This window comes from Emys orbicularis, chromosome 18, assembly GCF_028017835.1.
Source record: "Emys orbicularis isolate rEmyOrb1 chromosome 18, rEmyOrb1.hap1, whole genome shotgun sequence".
NCBI lineage: Eukaryota > Metazoa > Chordata > Testudines > Emydidae > Emys > Emys orbicularis.
In genome coordinates, this window is record NC_088700.1 from 17,926,926 (window position 1) to 17,948,199 (window position 21,274).

Consider the following 21,274-nt stretch of genomic DNA (forward strand, 5'->3'; position numbering starts at 1 on the left):
ATCTTGTGGGTGTGTGAACTGGGGGCTTGCTTCTTTCATTATTCCGTCCATGTCCCAGCATGTGTGAGATCCTCCAGTCCTCAGGCGAAGCAAAACAAATCTTGTTAGCTCACACACTCTGCCCACAGCTATAGATGGCTTTCGCGCCGTTTCACCATGGGGCGGCAGGGGAGTGCTTGCTCTGGACAGCAGGGAGCAGAGAGTAACTGATTCAAGTGGAAGGCACCAGGAGCATGGCTAGGACCGAACTAGCTCTTTGTATCCTAGGAAGGATGAAGTGGAGGAACCCAGGGGCGCAGCTTGGAAACACTTGTTCATTAAAAGAGAGATCTGTCCTCCTCACTGGTGGGGGGGGAAGGAAACTGATTCATATGCAGCTTATAGGAAACTGATTCATATGCAGCTTATAGAATGCAATCTGCTTTAGGGCAGGGAGTAAGTATTTGCTTTCAAAGTTCCCTTCCTTTTCCCATGTTGTGTATTTTAGTCTTTCTCCTTAATCCTTCCTGACTTGTTCAGTCAGGCCTGCAGAGGTCAGGGAGCCTTTGGTTTTGTTTTGCAGGATTGTTTTTGTTTGCATCAGTCAATTATCTCCTACTGAAATCTTGTAAGATAGGCGTTGCTCCGGCCCTTGAGCTGAAGACATTATTTTCTTATGCATTGTATGTTTGGCTGGTTCTCCCTCATACTTTCTTCAATCTCCCTCTGAGAATATAAACAACACCCACCCCCTTTGCGTGCGCACATACACACACACAAATTAAGAATCTTTGCGAATTGTGTAGCACGCTGGCAAAGGGTGTGTCACAATCTCCTTCAGTGGCCAGCCCATTAGTGGATAACAGTCATCTACTGCTACCAAGTAACTGAATGGATCCTTTAGCTCATGTGGTAGAGGTTTGTGCTTTGGTGCTGAAGGTCCTGGTTTCAAAATCTGCTTAGATGGTTCTACTCACGGCCAGGTGATCAGTATGAAATGCACAGTTCATTGACTTTTGTTCTTTGAAAAAAGGAAGGAATTAAGTATTTCATATTCTACCCTTTGCTTGTTTGTTTCTTTATAGCCACACATAGTCTAGATCTAAAGTGGGAGCCGACTCCTGGCCCAGAGGAGTACTCTGGATCTTGGAGCTCAGAGGCCTCTGGGATGGGGGAGGATACGCTGAGGGATGTTGTGGTCTCCAATGTGACAGCGCATGGCTTTAGTCTCTCGTGGAAGGCGGACTCAGGAGCCTACACTAGTTTTGTGGTGGAGTACAAGGAGGTGGCGTGGGCAGCTGGGCCCCTTGCAGAAGTCTTCATGCCCGGAGACTCCTTAGGCACTGTGATTGATGGCCTCCAGGCTAACACATCCTATAAAATCAAGGTGTACGGAATGATTGGAGGACAGCGCTCCCATCCTCTTGAAGCTGTGGCTACAACAGGTACATCCTTTCAGTTATTAACTAAGGGGTCCCTAATCATGGTCCACTTTGTTAGTTGTTCCACCCAAGAGCATGGTATGTTTGCAGTTTAGAATGATATGATAAGCAAAGGGGAATAAGCCATGTATTAGCTGGAAAGACCATTTCTCCAGCATATCTTTCCAAATACATTTATCGAGGCATAACCCACATAGCCCAGCTTTGAGGAAACTGAGCAGTCAGATTGCATCTTTGTTTCTCCCTGCTCCAATTCTGGAGCAGTGCCTGAGTAGCATAATGTGGATGCTGGAGAAGGAGGGACAGTAATACGTTATGCATGAGTGGCATGTGGAAATAAATGAATGGACTTTATAATAGCTGGGAGCCCTCTTAACATTCCTCTGCAACGGTGCACAGATTGTTCAGTGACTACTGGCATGTCTTCGATGAGATGCTCTCTTGTCTCTGGAAGTGAGTTACAGGTCAAGAGCTGAATGGGAGCATGGCTTGGAGAAGGTAGCTTCCTACTCTGTTGAATGACTAAAGAAGATTCACTCTATCTGCTGAGGACCCTTGACAATATTCTGTGCCAGTCCTCTTTCTCTTATGGCTTCTGCTTGTCTGAAGTTGTGTCCCCGTTTTCCCACGCTCAAAGTAACATTATCAACAATGAATAGGTGAGTCAGCCTGACAGGAACCTACAGTGATTACCACTGAAAAGTAATTTGCCAACAGATGCTACACAGTTACCACATCTGATTCCTGTTTGAAGCAAAGGCATAAATGGGTATTGCAGACATCAGTATGCAGCGACTACTGGCAATACAGACTTTTTAATGGTAGCCATTGTGGTTTGTTAATCCATCACAAGCAAGACCTTAAATCAGATCCTGGCCACCAATTACTTCCTTTGTTGTTCTCCAATGGTACGAAGGTAGCTTAACCATCTAGCTGAGACAGAAGAGAGGGATATTTAAATGGAGGGCCCAAAATAGGATGGAGGTTTCATAGTTGACCCTGATGCTGAAATCCTATCTTGGGAGGGTGAGAGCCCTGAGGCATAATCATAGACTATCAGGGTTGGAAGGGACCTCAGGAGGTCATCTAGTTCAGCACCCTGCTCAAAGCAGCACCAATCCCCAGACAGATTCTACCCTTTGCTAGCCCCAGATCCCTAAATGGCTCCCTCAAGGATTGAACTCACAATCCTGGGTTTAGTAGGCCAATGCTCAAACCACTGAGCTATCCCTCCCCCCCAGCAACTTGGGTTGATGGGAGATCTGGCACTGAATTGATTGTGGCCACTTCTTTCCAATAAATAAAGCAAAAGACAAAAGACAGAAACAAGAAATAGTAGAAAGGAACACTCCCAGCTCCGTCCCAAGCACCCAGAGAAATCTGACATCCAGGCAGGGCATTAACATTCTTCATAGTGAAAGTACCAGTGAGAAATTAAAATGGAATTCCCCTAGAAGACCCAAGAACATCCATATAGGAAAGGATAGGCTATATGTATAAAAGGGACAGCTCAGTTTGAAAGTTTTACCCTCAGGATAATAAATATAGATACAGTATTTCACTTTGACAAGGAATTCTCATAGCAATTTATCTGTTGTCCATCCAAATGTCCTTCCGTGTGTTGAATTCCTCTGCATCTGCTATTCATTCATCATTCTACTAGGTGACATTCTGTCTGGCTCTCACCCATCCATCCAGGGCTTCTAGTTTGTTTCTCTTTTGTCCATTTATCTAAATGTTGTTACCTTCACATGTCTCTGCCACCCATCCACTTTGTTATTCAACGATCAAACTGTTACTTACATTTTCTGTTGTCCATTCGTCTAGTCGTTAACAATCTCTTAGGCACTGATAGCTATCACTAGCTACATTACCTGGATGTTTTCCACGTATCCAGCTATTTTGCATTTCTGTCTCAGTTCTATGTCTGTACACTAAGCCATACATTTTTCTATTATGGGTTAGTTTGGAGCTAATTAGGTTTTCTCCCTACTTATCCATTCATTTCCCCTTTGTGGGTTTTGTTGTTAAACCCCCAAACAGTATCCTTACCTAGTTTTGCAATAAAATGATTGTAAATAATATGACAGTGTAGTTTTACCTGCATGCCATGGGCCCATTTATGCCCTGCAACTCCAACTGAAGTCAGTGGAGTCCCATGGGCAAAACTAAGAGCAGCATTTGACGCAGTATGTTTAACCTACTGGTAACAGTAAGATCCAGAATTCAATACTAGTTGCAAGGGTGTCCCCTTCGTGTGAGTTACTCACTGGAGTTCTCACATATTCCACCATCCTTCTTTCTATTAGTAACAGACTGCATGAAAAATTAAGTCCTTGCCTATAGATAATTAAAATGGAGTCATTTTCCATAGGGCTGGACAGAAAAAAAGGAAGAAAATTGTGACTTTTTTTCAAAAATTCCCCTTTTTATTTTGGAATTTCAAAATTTGATATTTTGGCAATTGAAAACCTTCGGTCAACTTTGAATCTGCTCAAACCAATAGGGGGAGGGCTAGAATTTTGTGACAATATCACTGAAACCTTTTCCCTTTTTTTTCTGAATTGTGAAATTTTTGTCAAATTTCTGAAATTCAGAAATTGTCAACTAGCTCTAATTGTCACCCTTTCCCCTCAGTGATGTGTTTAGCTCTGCAGCAAGTGCAAAGGGGATGTATAAAATCAGTCTGCCTTTTCCGCTCACATCTTTCCATGCTGTGCATTCTTTTCTGTATGTCTCCACGATCTTCATTTCAATTTGCATAATGGATCCTGTATCTATGTGATAATTTTGCTCTTCTCCTAATTCTGCTGTTCTGTGTATGTATGCAATGCATGTCTATATACACCTCTACCCCGATATAACGCAACCCGATATAACACAAATTCGGATATAACGCGATAAAGCAGCGCTCTGCGGGGGGTGGGGCTGCGCGCTCCGGTGGATCAAAGCAAGTTCGATATAACATGGTTTCACCTATAACGCGGTAAGATTTTTTGGCTCCCGAGGACAGCGTTATATCGGGGTAGAGGTGTAGTTGGATGTACTCTACAATATATGTTAGCTAGCAGCACGCATGTAGAGTGGTCAACATTTAGGCAGCATTTGCCTTCAATTAACACACTCCTCAGATTCTGTTGTTGCCACATATACTTAGAAAAGAATGGGTGGCATCTCTTGGCAAAATGCAAACTGTGTAACAGCAGTTCACAGACTCGTAGTATGTTAATATTTAGATGTTGCATGCTTTCCTCAAGCCCCACCCTCACCCCCGGGGTGTCACATTAACATAATGACTCTGATAAAGCCAGTTAATAACTATAGACTAACTCAGTATCCTCACTGGCAAAATGGGAATTAGTGTAGTAGTGGTCATTGTAGGTAATGTACTATCATGATAATAAAGCTACTGCCTTTCAGTTATACAGTATATAGGGCCTGGTTCTGGTCTCACACTGGCGTGGAACTCTATCTAAGTCAGTAATAGAGTTACACTGATGCGTGACCAGTATAAGTGAATTGTTCCCATAGGCTTTCAGATTTCTTGAAGGTCAGCAGAAAAGTACTTTACATGAGTATTTGTGCTGGAAATGTATTTTCTAGATATCACCTTTTTTTATTTGCTTTTGTTTCAAGATGTTTAAATTGTTCTTTCTCTTCTGCAAACATTTTTGTGCTACGCTAGTATCTTGTCAGTTTGGAGACAGCTATTGAATCGAGGGTACGTACCCATGCTGATCTGCCTGATGGTGGAAGGCTGCTCACTGTCTTTTAAATGAATGCCATTGAGACAAGAAAGCAGGTCAGCTGTTTCAGTGGGGAATGATGTGGCTAGTCCACTAAGGAAGAGATAATGCTGCATGGCTAATTGAAGACTCAGAAAAGTTATCTGCCTGTTGCCCTCCAACTGAGATGGGCATTCTCTCTTATCTGTGTAACCCTCAAAACCCCAAAGGCTGATTGTGGTCTAAGGCATGTTAATTTCTTGGGTAGCATGGACACCCCGCGCACAGAGCACGCGCTGGCTCATCTCTTTGTCTCGTGAACTCTTTAAAGGAAGAAGGCTCACATTCTCTCTTCTTTTTTTTTAAGAATGCGGCATGTGTACAGACAGACAACAGCTCCAAGTTTGTTTTTCTTAGGGCAGGAAGACATTTTGCAATGCTACTGCTAGAGCTGAATTCTCAGTCTGTATTTGATATGTTTGCAGTCCTAGCATGCGTTCCATTTCTGATTTCCATCAGCAGCGTTAACTGTCCTATTGTGTGGATAGAAGGCATGTTTAAGAGATTGAGGGACAAATTCTTAGCCAGTGTAAATCAGCATTGTTCCATGGAAGTCAATGAAGCTATGTTGATTTACACTAGTTGAGGATCTGGCCCAGTATCTCTACTGAAAACGAGTGTCCTTAAATTGCTAGCTATCGTGATTGATGCTCTAGAGCTACCATTGAGTGTGGCAGGTATGAGACTGACATTATGCTTTGTAATGTTTCCTTTGCTTACGACCTGGATTCAGTCTCCAAACAATCAGTTATCCCATCTGCTTTCTCTGTATTTAGAGATCTTTAATGCAAACTGCAGAAACTAACCTTTCTCAGATGTTAGGCGTCATTTGGTTTCTTTGCCTTTTTTTTTTTATAAGGAAAACTTAACTTGTGATTTACCTCTGTTTAGCACATCTAGTCACAGCATCTGGAGAATCAGACAGTGAAACAACACTTAATCCTACCAGCCCAGCACCTACTGCGCTAAGTTACTTAACAAACCCAAGCACTGATTCTCATGCTCTGCTTTCAGTGCCCACTGATTTTTCCATCCTGGAAGCCACTGCCCAACTTCATGATCTTAAAATAACAGGCAGGACTTTCAATAGTTTCACAGTGTCCTGGGCAGCACAAGATGCATTATTTGATCAGTTCTTTATCACTCTGAAAAGCCTGCCCAGTTTAAACAGGACCCAGGAAATCTTTGTGCCGGGAAACCTACGAGAAACAGAATTTACCAATCTCACAGCTGGCACACAATATCTGATTAATCTCCATGGAAGCTCTCAAGGTCAGCTCTCTCAGTCACTGGATGCTCTAGCTGCCACAGGTATTTTCTATGGATTTTGTTATCCATATGTTCTCATTTCTGCTTTGACATTCTGGGTTTCATCTCGCACTGCGCTGCCATTGCAGAAATGCCAGGCTTTGTGAAAATATTTTCTGCATGGGACAAAACCTCTATTGCTTTGGAATGAGGGCATTGAGTTATGTGGCATGGACAGTTCCCCATCCAGCTTTTGAAGGGACATAGCATTGATTCTCCCTTTACAAATTGCATGCAAAGAGGGGATTTGATGCATCAGCTATTTACAAGACACATGGAAATAGCAGGATATGTGACTGGGTTTTGTTTGGATTTTGATCCAAACAAAAGGAAGATTGCAAGGAGGTAGTATCCGGCAGTGTTTCCATGGAAGTGATGATGTCTGAAGGGGAAAAAAAGATTGTAACACATTGTGAGTAGGTTTTCAGAGTTTTTAAACAGCCTTTTATTTTCCTTTAGCACATTCATTTCTCCCTGAACAATACAACAGTAAAAGGAAACAATCGTATAAACTGAGTGCAATTCACTAATGATCAAGTACCAAGATACAAATATACAGTTGGAGAAATAGAAAATAGACTAGCAATACTCCCAGTCCACATACCAGTACCAAAATCACTGTCTGTGTGAGACATAGGATTTACCCAGGCCATGGCTATCCCGGGAATGGTTAGAACAGTCTCATCTTTTTCTATGATGTGTTACATCTTTTTTTTTTTAATCTAAGAAACATCATCTCTTCCTCTCTCTCCCCGTGTCGTCGTCATCTCCGTTGTCATGTATGGTCCAGGCTTTATGGGTGAGGCTGGCTGAGCGCCCCAGCAATCAGAATTGGTGCATTGCATGATTTGTGTCTGAGAACAGGAGAGCATGATGGGAGTTGGATGCATTTCCAGATCAGACATGCATGTCCCTGAACAGGAAACGGAAAGGAAAAGTGTTTTTGTGAGCCTGCGTCTTGGAAGAGAATGGAAATTGAACGTTATGTTCAGGGAAATCTGAATGGCTTTTAAGTTGTTATGGCATTTGCAAAATAGATAATGTTTTTCCTTGAAAGACTTTGCTGTGACTTGATTTCTTTTTTTTTGGGTGGGGGGGGTGTATTTTGATTTTAAAGGAATGTCTTATTTAACTCTACTGCCATCAAATGATCACTGATTTCTTTTCCAGCCTGCATTCTCCCTTTCCAGCTGAACAGTGCTACCTTGCCAGGATTTGCATTATATCATAATGCGTGTCTGATCCCTATTTTCGTTAAAACAGCTCATGCAAAGTTCTTGAGCAGTATTGATGTGAAAAGTTACTCTGTACATTGTCATCTCTCCAGGGTCACAGGGGGATGGGAGGCAGCTGGTTGGTGCTTCAGTGGACCTGAGTGATACTACTTTCCTATACAGAGATATAGGGCCTGAGTATTCATAAATCCGGTTAAGTCAATGGGCGCTCCTAATGGCTAGGCATTTCTGAAAATTAAGCCCATATTGTATCCATTAGGGCATGCAATACACGCAAGCACACACACACTATGTGCAACCCTTACTTTACATGATGAGCAACTACACAAGTAATCTCATTGGGCCTGGTTCTCATTGCCACTAAGGTCCCTTTACACCAACCTGCCTTAAAATGGGTGCACACCTTTAAAGCACCTTACACCAATGTGGCTTAAGGGAACCTTGAGTATAACTGAAAACCAGGTCCTGGTGGAACATCTCTCACGAGTAAGTGCTCAGCAACGTGTGTAAAGGGTTGCACAATCAGGCCCTGTCATCATTATTACGGCTGTCTTACCTTGATTTCAGCCATGCAAATAAGAGAGAAAAGAGCTATGGAATGGGCCCAGTCCGAAAGTTAGCCACAGATTAAAAGAGGAGAATCCCCATGCATAACCAACAGATAAGAAGATGCTATTTTCCAGCGTGACTTTGAAAAGCTTAATGTCTGTCAGTTGTCTTCCCTCACCACAGGAAGGCTTTCTATAGCATGTCCCTGAGAGTCTTATTTTGAAGTAATAAGCTTGTCTTTTTAAAGAAGTTATTGTTATCTGCCCTCATTAAACTTGTGTTAACCACAATTAGCCCCACAATTAGGGCAAATCTCTAAAGATGGGCAGGTACAGGCAGAGAAACCACTATTCATTCTTTGTCATTTTGAATTAGGAATTGATTTTTTTTTAAAACAAACAAAACCAACCTTTCTTCAAGTGGACACCATTAAAAACATAAAATTCACAGCCCTCGGTACTTACATGAACGTCTGTATCTGTCTAACCTTGGAACGGGAAATACTGCAGTATCACAATCACTTTAGAGTGGCAAGCATTGAATTATTAATGGCAGCTGTAAAATGGTTATAGAAATACTGACTTGCCTCATAAGGAGCCTTAATTAATGTTTGTAAAATGCTCTAAGCTCCAAAGCTGCCTCCTACATGAAATATTATAGTATTAAAATGATGATTATTTATTATTGTTGCTCTCTCCTTGTTGTACGGCTCTGCATTGCCAAGTCTCTGAAGGAAGCTTTCCACTGAGTTACCAAGGACAGACATAAATCTATAAGTGTGTGTTCTAGTGCATCTATAGGTACACTAATTATAACTGAAATTCATTAGCATGGAAAGTCATCAGGTAGCACCCCAATTATTGGTTACTTTAATCTGTAATCTGAGTAACTAATTGACTCTCTGTCCTTATTCAGAGGAGGAACCTGAGCTCGGAAAGTTAACAGTATCGAAGGTTAGCTGGGATGGTTTCCAACTCAACTGGACAGCAGCAGAAGGGGCCTATGAGACTTTTGTCATTCAGGTGCAGGAGCCTAAAAATCCAGAAGAAGCTCGGAATCTCACAGTCCCAGGCAGCCTGCGCTTTGTGAATGTTCCTGGCCTCAAGGCTAACATGCCCTACACTGTCACCCTTTATGGTGTGATTCAGGGCTACAGGACCAAGCCCCTTTCTGTTAACACCACAACAGGTACCCTTTCTAATTCATTCATCACTTTCCATGCTCCTTCCTTCTTTGCAGAGAGGCATATAGGCCAGAGCTATTACAGAGTCCAGTGAGAGCTTGAATGTCTGCACTCTTTTGCATGAGCACCCTTAATCCTAGAGGCTTATCAAAGCTTGGCTGAACATATCATGCTTGGAAATGTCTCATGACGATCAGATTTTCTAGTGAGAGTCTCAAGGCCACTATGCTGTCATTTGCTTTCAGGAGCTCCCATGTGTCCTTTTTTTTTGCTTATTTTACTCACTTCTCTGGTTGCAAGACCCAAATGTCCATTGCACATGATCAGAAAGAGCAGACATTGCCTTGTGAAAGCTGTGAAAACTTGACTTTATAGCCCAGATACTCAAGGCATTAAGCACTTGTGTTTTTTGGATTCCAAAAGTTATTTCCAAAACAATGCACAAAAAACAATATGGAATTACTGCTATGGGGTGATCTCATGTATTGGGCTGTTAACCAGTATGACTCTGTTACTGCTCTCACAATGTGTAAATCCGGAGTAACTTCACTAAAGTCAACAGAATTACACCGGTGTAAAGCTGGTGTAGGTGAGAGGAGACTCAGGCTTTAAACCACCAAAAATTGCCTAAAATTATCAATAATAATGAAAGTAATTTTTATGACTCATCTGTGCACCTTTCACGGATCTGCATTCACCTTTCAGTGATGTAAATATGATATCTGGGTTGGTGAAAAGCAGAGATGGGCACTAGTCCCCACATTCATCTCCAGATCTTGCATCCCTCAAAGCTCAAAGATGTTCCATGGTTTGGGTTCAGGCCTATAGCTCATAAATAAAAAATAACATTGTTTTAATGATCTACAAAACTCTAAATCAGGGGTAGGCAACCTATGGCACACCTGCCGAAGGCGGATTGCAAGCTGATTTTCAGTGGCACTCACACTGCCCGGGTCCTGGCCACTAGTCCGGGGGGCTCTGCATTTTAATTTAATTTTAAATGAAGCTTCTTAAACATTTTAAAAACCTTATTTACTTTACATACAACAATAGTTTAGTTATATGTTATAGACTTATAGAAAGAGACCGTCTAAAAACGTTAAAATGTATGACTGGCACGCGAAACCTTAAATTAGAGTGAATAAATGAAGACTTGGCACATCACTTCTGAAAGGTTTCAGAGTAGCAGCCGTGTTAGTCTGTATCCGCAAAAATAACAGGAGTACTTGTGGCACCTTAGAGACTAACAAATTTATTAGAGCATAAGCTTTCGTGGGCTATAACCCACTTCTTCGGATGCAACCGACCCCTGCTCTAAATAATTAACCCTCAGATAAAGAGAACCTAGACCACATGTTCCACCTGCCCAGTCAGCTATTTGATTTTTTTTCCCCTTCCAATTTGGATTTTGTCCCTCATCTTCACCTTGCAGGGTTTTTTTATTTGCTCTACCTGCTCTGTACTTGCAATGGATTGCAACCACTCTCGTTTAGCTATGCCTTGGGAGTATTTCTCCTGCAATACAGTGCACTTCTATCGTAACAAGTCAAACATACCCTTCCTTGGATTGTTCCATGCCACTGCCGCTTCTAGATACTTAGGCTATAATTAATGGGACTTTCTATATCTCATTTACTCAGTGACAAAAGCTGAGATGCAGTGGCTCTTCCATCAGATGCAGTAATGATCTGTTTCAGAACCCATCCTTAAAGCCCTTTGTAACCTGCTGCCACTGCTCTCTAGCTTGGAGGATAGCTCAGACTTACTCGTTTGCTCTCTCTGGGCACATTTTATCCAGCAGCTAGAAGGAACTAGGAAAATTTATAACTGAATTACCAAAATGAGGATGCACTGTTTGCTTGTTGCGGTGGTGTGTTACATGACTTGGCTTGGCTAGAGTGGTTTTTATGACATGAATTGCTTGCTTTGCGCTGTATACTGCCATTGACTTTTCACTAAAAGCTTCCATCAAGAGTTCTGAGTATGGGTTGATATCAGATTATAGTCTAGTCACAATGGAGATAAATCTCCTTTAGGTGGAGAAAGTAAACTTTAGGGGGTTAAAAAGAAAACAGACCCCAGCTCAAGCCTGGACATCTACACTGCTATTTTTAGCCCTGTAGAGCAAATCCAAATCTGTAGACTCAGGCTCTGAGACTCGCTGCCACAGGTTTGTGCTTACCATGTAGACCAGGGGTAGGCAACCTATGGCACACGTGCTGAAGGCGGCACGCAAGCTGATTTTCAGTGGCACTCACACTGCCCGGGTCCTGGCCACCGGTCCGGGGGGCTCTGCATTTTAATTTACTTTTAAATGAAGCTTCTTAAACATTTTAAAAACCTTATTTACTTTACATACAACAATAGTTTAGTTCTATATTATAGACTTATAGAAAGAGACCTTCTAAAACCGTTAAAATGCATTACTGGCACGCGAAACCTTAAATTAGAGTGAATAAATGAAGACTCGGCACACCACTTCTGAAAGGTTGCCGACCCCTGATGTAGACATACCCACAGTGTCCTGCCGAAGTATGGCTTATGCATTGCTCTGTCTCTTTTAGTTTAATGGAAACAGCAGAGGACACCTTACTGGGGTTTTCCCTCCTATTCCAGTCACACTCACCACCTGGCTTTTCAAGACTTCTTTCCGGGGGATTTTCCATTGTCAGAATGTTCTGCGCCTTTTGGGGGCCTGTCAGGGATGTCTGCAGAAGGGAAGGAAGCCCCAGGGAGCTACCACAGCTTTGTACTTTGGCTCAAGCTCCAGGACTAGATGCCAACTTTCGTGTGTTTTAAACAGGAAGGGAGAGAGGAAAAGCTCAAATGAAACTCGACCCTTTCTCCTTGACCAAGCCATGGATCTAGTTTCAGCTTACCTTAAAACAGTGACGTGTATTCTCCAAGTCTTTAAGGCCCTCAGTGTGTTCTTACGCATCTGCTTTCATGCTCAGACCTCGAAGGGTACGTCTACACTGCAGCTGGGAATGTGTTTCCCAGTATTAGTAAACAGACATGACTTAGCTCGGCGTGAGCTAGCACACTAAACATAGCAGAGTAGCAGTGGGGAGCATAGGTGGAGGCTTGGGATAGCCATCCAAGTAGGTACCCTGAGGGTCCATGTGGGTTGGTATTCAGGTGACTCGCCTGAGCAGCTGCCGATGCTACCCCAGCCACACTGCTATTTTTAGCACAGTAGCTTGAGTACAGCTCGTGTCTGTCTGTCTACCTGCACTGAGGAGCATGGTCCCAGCTGCAGTGAAGACATACTGAAAGATGCTTGGCTGCGCTCAGAAGCATGGACGACCATTGCAGTCTTACAGCTTTCATCGATGCAGCATTGTTAGATGCTTTCTCTTTTTGACTTTCTTCCCCTTGGCTCACGTCCGCTTGCAGCAACCTGTTATTCCAACCCTCCATTCCCCTTTTCAACGTAGAACTTTGGCAGCTGTAGATGCAAGCACGGCATTTCGGAACATAAGGCTTTAGAGGGGGCATCTAATTCTCACTCATTTTGTTTTCCTCTTTAGCAGCAGAACCCGAAGTTGGTGAACTAATGGTTTCCAGCATTACCCCCGAAAGCTTCAACCTTTCCTGGACAGCCCCGGATGAGGCCTTCAAGACCTTTACCATTGAAATTATTGATTCTAGCAGGTTACTGGAGCCCATGGAGTACAACATTTCAGGCAACTTAAGGACTGCTCATATCTCAGGGCTTTCCCCCAAAACTGATTTTATTGTCTACCTCTCTGGGAGCACGCGTGGTTTCCGCACAAAGACAATAAGTGCTGCAGCTACTACAGGTATATAAACCTACCTCACATACTAACTCGACTTTCTCCTAACTCTTCTTTACAGGACCTGACCTTTCCCACACCCTTACCTTCCCCAGCCAACCACCCGGCACCAAATCCTCTACCTCACCCTACAACGCCTTCTGATGAAGAGCTGCAGACATTATTTTAACCTGTAAAATTATGTTTAACCCGCCCGTCCAGTGCAGGGAAAGGTAACCACGGCGATGAGCGGTGTTCTTATTCACAACAGAAATAATCAGCTTTCTTTCCTCTCGGCTTCATCTGAGCAAGGGCCACTTCTGGTACAGAGAAGAACCTCAACAAGTTTGCTCAGGGGCTGAGTGTGGAGCCAATACTTCTCTAGGCACACCTCAGCATTGCAACATGTGTTTGTATCTGTTATGTTGCATTTAGGGGGGTTATTTCTCTTGAATAGGCAGATATATAGGCAGAGGTTTTTCTACTTTTTGAATGGGATTTGGGTGAAATTGACTCCATGGCAGAGGAATTATATAAGGCCTATGCACTACTGTAATCCCATTTAAAACCTCAGATTAGGTTTTACATGGGACTGAAGTGGTTCACGGCCCTGGGCTGGCTGGCTGCACAGGTATGGATTTTGCTCTTAGCACCTAGAACAGACTGAAGTTTCACATCTGGATCTCTCTGTAGCACAGTCGTTCAAAGGAAAGAAGGAATCCTATCGTTGTACAAAAGTAGATGGATTACTCAAGGGGGGGTACTGTATCACATGCAGCGATCTTTTATTACCCATGTTGACTCCATTCATATGACCTCTGCAAATGGTTCCCTGCACAAAGTTATCTCAAAACAAGGTGCCTACATTAACCTTGTGACCAATTATACAACTAATGCAGGTTATATCTCCTCACAGATTGCCAGGAATAGACCTTGCTTTATCTTAAAATCTGTATAAATTGGAGGAATTGTAACAATGTGATGCTGCTGCTGACGTGGTTGACAGACAGTTCTGTGGAACTTTAGGATGCCAGTCTCAGTTCAACATAATATGAAGAATCTGTGATCAAGTCAATAGCAGATATATTTGTAAGCGGGGAGTGGTATCCTGGCAGAGGGATGAATTAGGGTTTCTCAGCCTGGGGATCATGACCCCCAGGAGGATTACAAACAGGTGTCAGTGGGTCAAAATCATGCTGCCCATGCTGCTCATACTGCTAAATGGGAGGGGGATCCTGGTGAGATTTTGGCTAAGATGATAGGGGTCATGGTGCAGAAAATGTGATTAAATAGGTCTTTTCCATCTCTGACTCCTCTGACATTGATTTTATTTGATTTGATTTTTGGTTCTAATAATTCCGACACATTTCCATTTGTTTTTCTTCCTCTAGTAGATGAACCTCTCCTTAGCAAACTAACTGTCTCAAACGCTACCTCAGACAGTGTGTCCCTCACATGGGAAGCTCAGGATGCTGCCTTTGATCGCTTTGTTTTAGAAGTTATAAACTCTGACTTGCCTTTGGATTCTCTGGTGCACACGGTGCCAGGGGCCTCACGGAGTTTTGTAATCACCAACCTAAGAGCCGCCACTAATTACACTGTCCAACTGCATGGTCTAGTTGATGACCAAGGTGCTCAGACTTTGACAGCACTGGTTACCACAGGTATTTCACCTTCCAGATTTACTTTTTCTATTCTTTCTTTTCCTGTCCACCAAACTGCTCTAGAACGTGGCTCCAAAGTGACATCACTTTTCCTCATCTAGATGGCCCTCGTTAATAAATTAAAGAAAGGGTCACTATGGGGACAGGTTGGAATAAGCTGAATCCAAGACTGCTTTGAAAGTAGCGGATCTGGGACCTTGGAAATGGCTGAAAAGTGTCCCCAGAATTAAGGAAGCACAATGGTAAACCTTTGATTGGTTTATTTATATATACACTTATCTGCAAGCTCTCTGTATATATAACTGAATTGCTCCAGATGATTCTCTGGAACATCCTTGCATTTGACTTGGAATACTCTTTGTGTTCATTCCACACCCTCTCTCCTCATTTGCCTGTGATCTTTCTTATCACGGGAATGGGCGCTATGTCCTTGTCATACCAGAAAGGCAACTGCATGCCATTTTGGTTCTTTGTTTGTAAAGGTCAAATGTCTCTCATGGCATTTGTATCTTTTACTGGTGCTTTGGGTAGCATGTTAAATGACCAACAGGAACTGCATGGAGTGGTCCAGTTATTTAGTGCTGGTACCAAGAGTTTTTTTCTGCCTGGCATCTTTACCCATCCCCCCAGCAGTGAGCTGGGATTGAAAAGGAAGTCCATCCCTTCTTGATGTTCGGCCCCGTACACTATCACTTGCACGGGTGCCAGTGAGTCTTGTAGGGGAATGGGCACCACAGTGCCTTCCAGTGGATGCCAGAGCCTTTCCAACGCTGATGGTGACTACCGGATGTTGGGAACTCACTAAGCCTTGCCTGGAGGGATTTTCAACTTGTGTTGCATGTAGTAACCTTTGAAATCGGGATGCCATGACACGGGTCTGCCTGAGCTGGGTGCGAATGGCATGTGAAGGAATGTGCCCGTTTCGGGTTCGGTGTGGAAAAGATTGTTCTCTTCAATCTGCATGCAGGACTGAGAGCACCGTGCCTGGTTTCACCACATTCTCCCTTACGTATGTTTGCATCTTGAATACTTTCTGATCTCCTCCGCCATCTCCCCAGGCACCGAGCTCTCGCCATGACAACTTCATTACCAACCATGCTGGCTCTGCATGATGACAGTCCCAGCATGCATCCTTAATTGGGGTCACTGAGCTGTCCCTGCTCCTGGGCTAGACCAAGGCAGCAGAGTGGATGGGGAACAAACTCTTCTGGCCCATTTAACCTAAGTCTTGGGTGGGTAAATTGCGGTAACTTACGTCAGTTCATATGTCAGTTAATTATAGGTCGCTCTCTGTTCTTTAATCGTTCTGTTGTTGTCATGATTACGTCCCCCAGCGTGAGTCACTTACCCAGTAACTCCCCCTGAATATCACTGACTCCATTTAACCAACACTTTCATGTCCCCAAAACATTTTAACAAATGGGGTTTCAATAGATTCCTCATTGTTGAATTATGTGAAAGCTGGATGGATTTGACTCCAATTTCCCAAGTTATTCTTTTGAGGATGAGAATGAAATTTATGCCAAAAGGGAATATTTTTCCCTAAGAAGAATTATAAAGGCCTGAAAAAGGGGGTTGCAGTGATCTTGTGTCCTCCATTCAGTGGTCCACAGTGGGACCTAGTGAATGGGGTGCTGCCACTGGCCTGCTGTATGAGCTTGGACAAATCTCTTCACTCACTTGTGCCTCAGTTTCCCCATCTGGACAGTGAGGATAATGATCCTGACCTGCTTGGTAAAGCACTTTAACATGAAGTGTCCCATAATTTAGAGAGTTGGCCTTCTGCAAAAGTAGTCACGGTTCAGATTTGTGCAGTCATCGAGAGCCTAATTTTCAGAGGTTCTAAGCATCTGCAGTTCCCTTGGACTTCACGGGGAGTTGTGTGTGCTTAGCACTTCCGCAAATCAGGCCCAAGTTTAGACCAGACCATTGAATATATTTAACAGTAAACAAAAAAGAGCAAGAAAAAAAATTAAAACTAATAAACACCTGCAAGAGGTTAAATTAAAAGCCCTTATCAATGGCTATTTGTAATGCCCAGCTCCTTGTTTCTTCACCCATTGCTCAGCAGATGGTAAAGGCTGGTTATGTTTCTCTACACCCTTCAATAGCCATAACTCTCTTCTGCTACTAAGCACTGCCCTGCTCTAAGTAATGCTTTCTCTTCCCCTGTGTTCCTTTTCCTTCAGAGGCCAAGCCACAGCTGGGCACGCTCACACTCACAAACGTTACCCCCGACAGCTTCAACCTCTCATGGACCGCGAGAGATGGGCCTTTTGCAAAGTTTGTTATAAATGTTAGAGATTCCTATGCAACCCACGCGCCGCAGGAGCTTACGGTGTCAGGAAGGGCCCGCAGCGCTCGCATCTCAGGCCTGGCAGATTACACTGGCTATGATATTAACATTCAGGGCACCACCAATGCAGGGGTCCACACAGAGCCCCTCACTGCTTTTGTCGTGACAGGTACCCGTTTAAAGGCTGCTGCTTTGTGTGTGTGTGTTTTTGTGTAAAAAAAACAACAACCACCAAACATTGATTAATGTGGAGGAAAGGAGAGAACTGTGCTGGCTGTTTCTCTGTGAAACTGAGTAATGTTGACACTTAAAGAGATCATCCAGTTTTAGGGCGAGGGAGAGGAGAACAGGTTCAGGTGAATTAAGAACCCATCCAAATCTTTATTCCTAACTTCAGCTGCAATTAACCTTCCCCTCCGAGCTTTCAAAACATAAGGTTAACTTCATGGGCCCATTTATCTAACCTGAATGCCTTCTAGCCTCTTTTCAACTCTTGGATATTTAGAGCAGTCCTGGCCTTTAAAATTCTGCCTGTCCTCCATGGTCAGTTCCACTGAATAACACTAATCATCTGTGAGATGGGCATCTCCTTTCTGCATGACACATGGCGATTGAAAGGGCCAGGACTTCAGGCACCCTCGTGCCTATTTAAGAATCAGAGAATATCAGGGTTGGAAGGGACCTCGGGAGATCATCTAGTCCAACCCCCTGCTCAAAGCAGGACCAATCCCCAGACAGTTTTTTTTTTTTTTACACCCCAGTTTCCTAAATGGCCCCCTCAAGGATTGAGCTCACAACCCTGGGTTTAGCAGGCCAATGCTCTGAGCTATCTGAACCTCTACATGTGGCAGTAAGAGAGGATGTCAAGATTCAGCCCATTTCTTGTTGCTATTTCACTCTTTACCCAGATCAGATCTAATATAATAACCCGGCAGCCATGCATGTATTATAGTGCTGCCTCCAGTCCATTTATACTCCTTGAAGACTAAGCATTCCTTGCACATCATATCACAATAACAGAGGCTGTCACTACAGCTTCTCTCCATTCTTTCTATACTTTGCCTCGACCAAACAGCCATCCTGCATGTGCATGCATCCAGAAGCTCATGTCTCATTATCTATCCTTTTCCTCCTCACTCCAGTAATACACAGAGGTAACACCATCAGCAGAGGCATTATGCTTAGTTAGCCTCCCTTACATAAGGCAGTCTGCACAAGCACTTCACCGAAGCCCCAAGGATGCAGTTAGCACTGACTATGACCTCCCTCCCTGATGGTAGAGTCTTACAAATGAACCAGTGTTTGCCTTCTCCAGTCCTGTTCTTTGCTGCTCCAAAGTACAGATGCTTCCCTATAGCAAATGTGGCATTGCTACATTTGAAGGCAAGTTTCCCTGATCTAGGTAAGCATGCTATGCTCCCTGGAAGCCAATGAATTCTTGTCTGCCTGTAGTGCATGTAAACCTGTTTCTAGAAATAATTTCAGTGTTTCAGATCCTTTATTTATTTATCAAGGCTCCAGCAAACCAAATCCACGAGGAGTTGAATCCAGTATTTCTTGGGGATGCTCAGTAGGAGATGAGTGTAAATCCCTTAAACCACTCTGTCATGCTGTCTGGATCATGACCATAAGCGCCAGAGTATCAAGAAGCAGGGCAGAGACCCTGAACTGCTTGTATGTTCTATGCTTAGATTTCACCGACCCAGTAAAAGTATGAATTCCTAAAGCATTATAACAGTCTTACCATGGAGTCACACACAGTCCCCTTAGTCATTCCAGTCTATTTTGCCGCCCAGGCAAGCTGGACTTAGTGATAGTTGGTTGCTATACACCTTAGATCACAAAATATTCAGGTTACTCCCATTCCCAAAGGACCAGTCACTTATCCTAGGTCAATTTGTACCTTAGATCTGACACCAAAGACAACGCTTGTAGCCAATCCAATAGTAAACTATCTAAGGATTTATTAACTAAGAAAAGAAATGAAAGAGTTATTACAAGGTTAAAGCAGGCAAACATGCATGCAAACCAGTCTATGGTTTCAGAAGGTGACACAGTTGTAGTAATCTGTCAGCTCTGAATGTCTTTTAGGACTAACCCAGACCCTGGGGATCTCGGCTTCTCTTTTCTGTCCTGTGAGAGTTCAAACAGCAAAAGAGATGAAAATTTTTCTTGTCAGCTGTTTTTAGTTCTTTCTTCCAGAATGGAACTAGCCCTTTTGCAGGTAGCCTCTTCATGGGTGTCGGGGAGCAATTAGCAAAGTCTTTGTATTGTGATGTCCTACAATGGCCCATTTAGTTTTGATAGGCCTTCTTGATGGACAGGAAATGAACCCTCCTGGCTGGGTTCACAGTTTCAGAGCAAACATTTTTACAGTTACACAGCAAAAACTTAAATATTAACTTATAGCATGTGATAAAGAAATTGTAAGTGAGATTAGTGCAGGCAGCAACTTACAAGCATTTCACAAAGTCTAAACACTAAACACATTGTTATAATTCCAATACCCATCTAAACCATACTAATGCACAGGTAAAACAGACAGGTTTCCAGCATTGAATTTGTCAGTGTTCAGCTGAGGCCTAAAGCCTTGCCAAGAGCTGGCACCTGGTCTGCCCGCGTCATGCACTCCACATGCATCAAATTCTAACAAAGCCGTTGGCACATCACTATGCAGCCATCAAAGCGTGAGGATTTATAGATTATTAAGTGGCTTAATACTGTGGATAGGAGAATGAGGGAAACAATGTCTCAGTTCCTACAAGAAGGCCACAGGCCGCCCCAAAGTTGTTTCTCTGGTCCTTCCCTTGATAATAGTAAGAAATACTTCACTGTTCATGCCTAGTTTTCGAAGAGCCATGTGGCTTTTTAATAGGGATGGGCTCAAGCTTAGAAGTTCCGATTCTGATCAAAACCCAAACTTTCCCAAAGTTTGGAAGTTGTAGGTCCGTATCTGAGCTCCTGGATCAGACTAAGGCTATGTCTACAGTTGGAGCTAGGGATGTAGTTCCCAGTTAACATAGAAGTACTTGCTCTCGCTCTCATCGAATCAGCACACTAGGAAGAGTAGTGTAGCCATGATAGCCTGGGTAGCGGCCAGCGGCAGTATGGGCTGGCCACCTCTAGTTCTTAGCTGTGGGCTACAGGTATGTTTGTACTCGGAGCAAAGCCTGTGCTGCCCCTTGCTGCTGTTTAGTGTGCTTGCTCGATGCAAAATCGCACCAGTATGTGTGTGCGAGCTGAAAATCACACTCCGACCTCCAAGCGTAGACATGGCCTACGCTGTGGAATTCAGCTCAGAAACTTTGTCAGGTGCCTGAGCTGCGTGTTTCAGATCCACGCTTCTGGTTTGGGCCCATCTCTACTGTTCAGTGCTCTTTCTGTAGTCACACATACTGAAATGCAGGCAGGGTTATTTTGGGGTGGGTGGGTGGGAAGTCAAGGACCAAATCCACTCAACTCTTACTAGGGATAAACTTCCACTATAGTAAGTGATCATGTTGAGGAAGGATTGCAAGATTCCATGAGTGGGCCATATGAGACAGCAAAGCCAGATTTTTAAAAAAGCTTAGGGTCAGATTGCCAAGGGCTGAGCACCCACCATCAGGGCTAGATCCTCAAAAATGCTCAGCACCCAGTAACTCCCACTGTGACTCCTGGGACCAGATATTCAGATGAGCTCAACAGGCTGGGCTCTTTTGAAAGCCTGGCCACTTATTTTAGAGCCTCTTTTGAACCAATGGCCCTATGCCTCTGAACTTTAACTAGTGCCATTTTGGTCTGAAAACTACCAGAATAAGCATTGGAATCTCTTTAAGTTGTCAACATATCAGTTAAAGGGGAGAGAGGGGAGGAATGGTTGGCTATTAAGATTTTTAGCCAGTCTGTTCTTCAGCCATTACCTGCTGTCATTGGCTGTTGCTAGCACAATCTCTCAAAGAAACAATCCTTCAGTTGTTTAGATCTTACGCTTGCAGTGACCCATGTTGGCTTAAGCCTTGGTTCCGCTGGGTCAACCACTGGAAAGAAAAGCAGGCGATACTGGTGTGAAGTTGTG

At 43.5% G+C, this 21,274-nt stretch overlaps 1 protein-coding gene across 1 annotated transcript in view; it reads left to right on the forward strand.

Moving 5' to 3' along the window:
- The window catches only part of TNC (tenascin C), a 59,254-nt gene that overhangs the window by 15,289 nt on the left and 22,691 nt on the right, over positions 1–21,274 (forward strand). The window contains exons 10-15 of the mRNA XM_065418683.1: positions 1,065–1,424; positions 6,098–6,517; positions 9,214–9,486; positions 13,012–13,284; positions 14,649–14,921; positions 17,111–17,386. Of these exons, the coding sequence (XP_065274755.1) occupies positions 1,065–1,424; positions 6,098–6,517; positions 9,214–9,486; positions 13,012–13,284; positions 14,649–14,921; positions 17,111–17,386 (1,875 nt within the window). The remainder of the gene's footprint in view (positions 1–1,064; positions 1,425–6,097; positions 6,518–9,213; positions 9,487–13,011; positions 13,285–14,648; positions 14,922–17,110; positions 17,387–21,274) is intronic.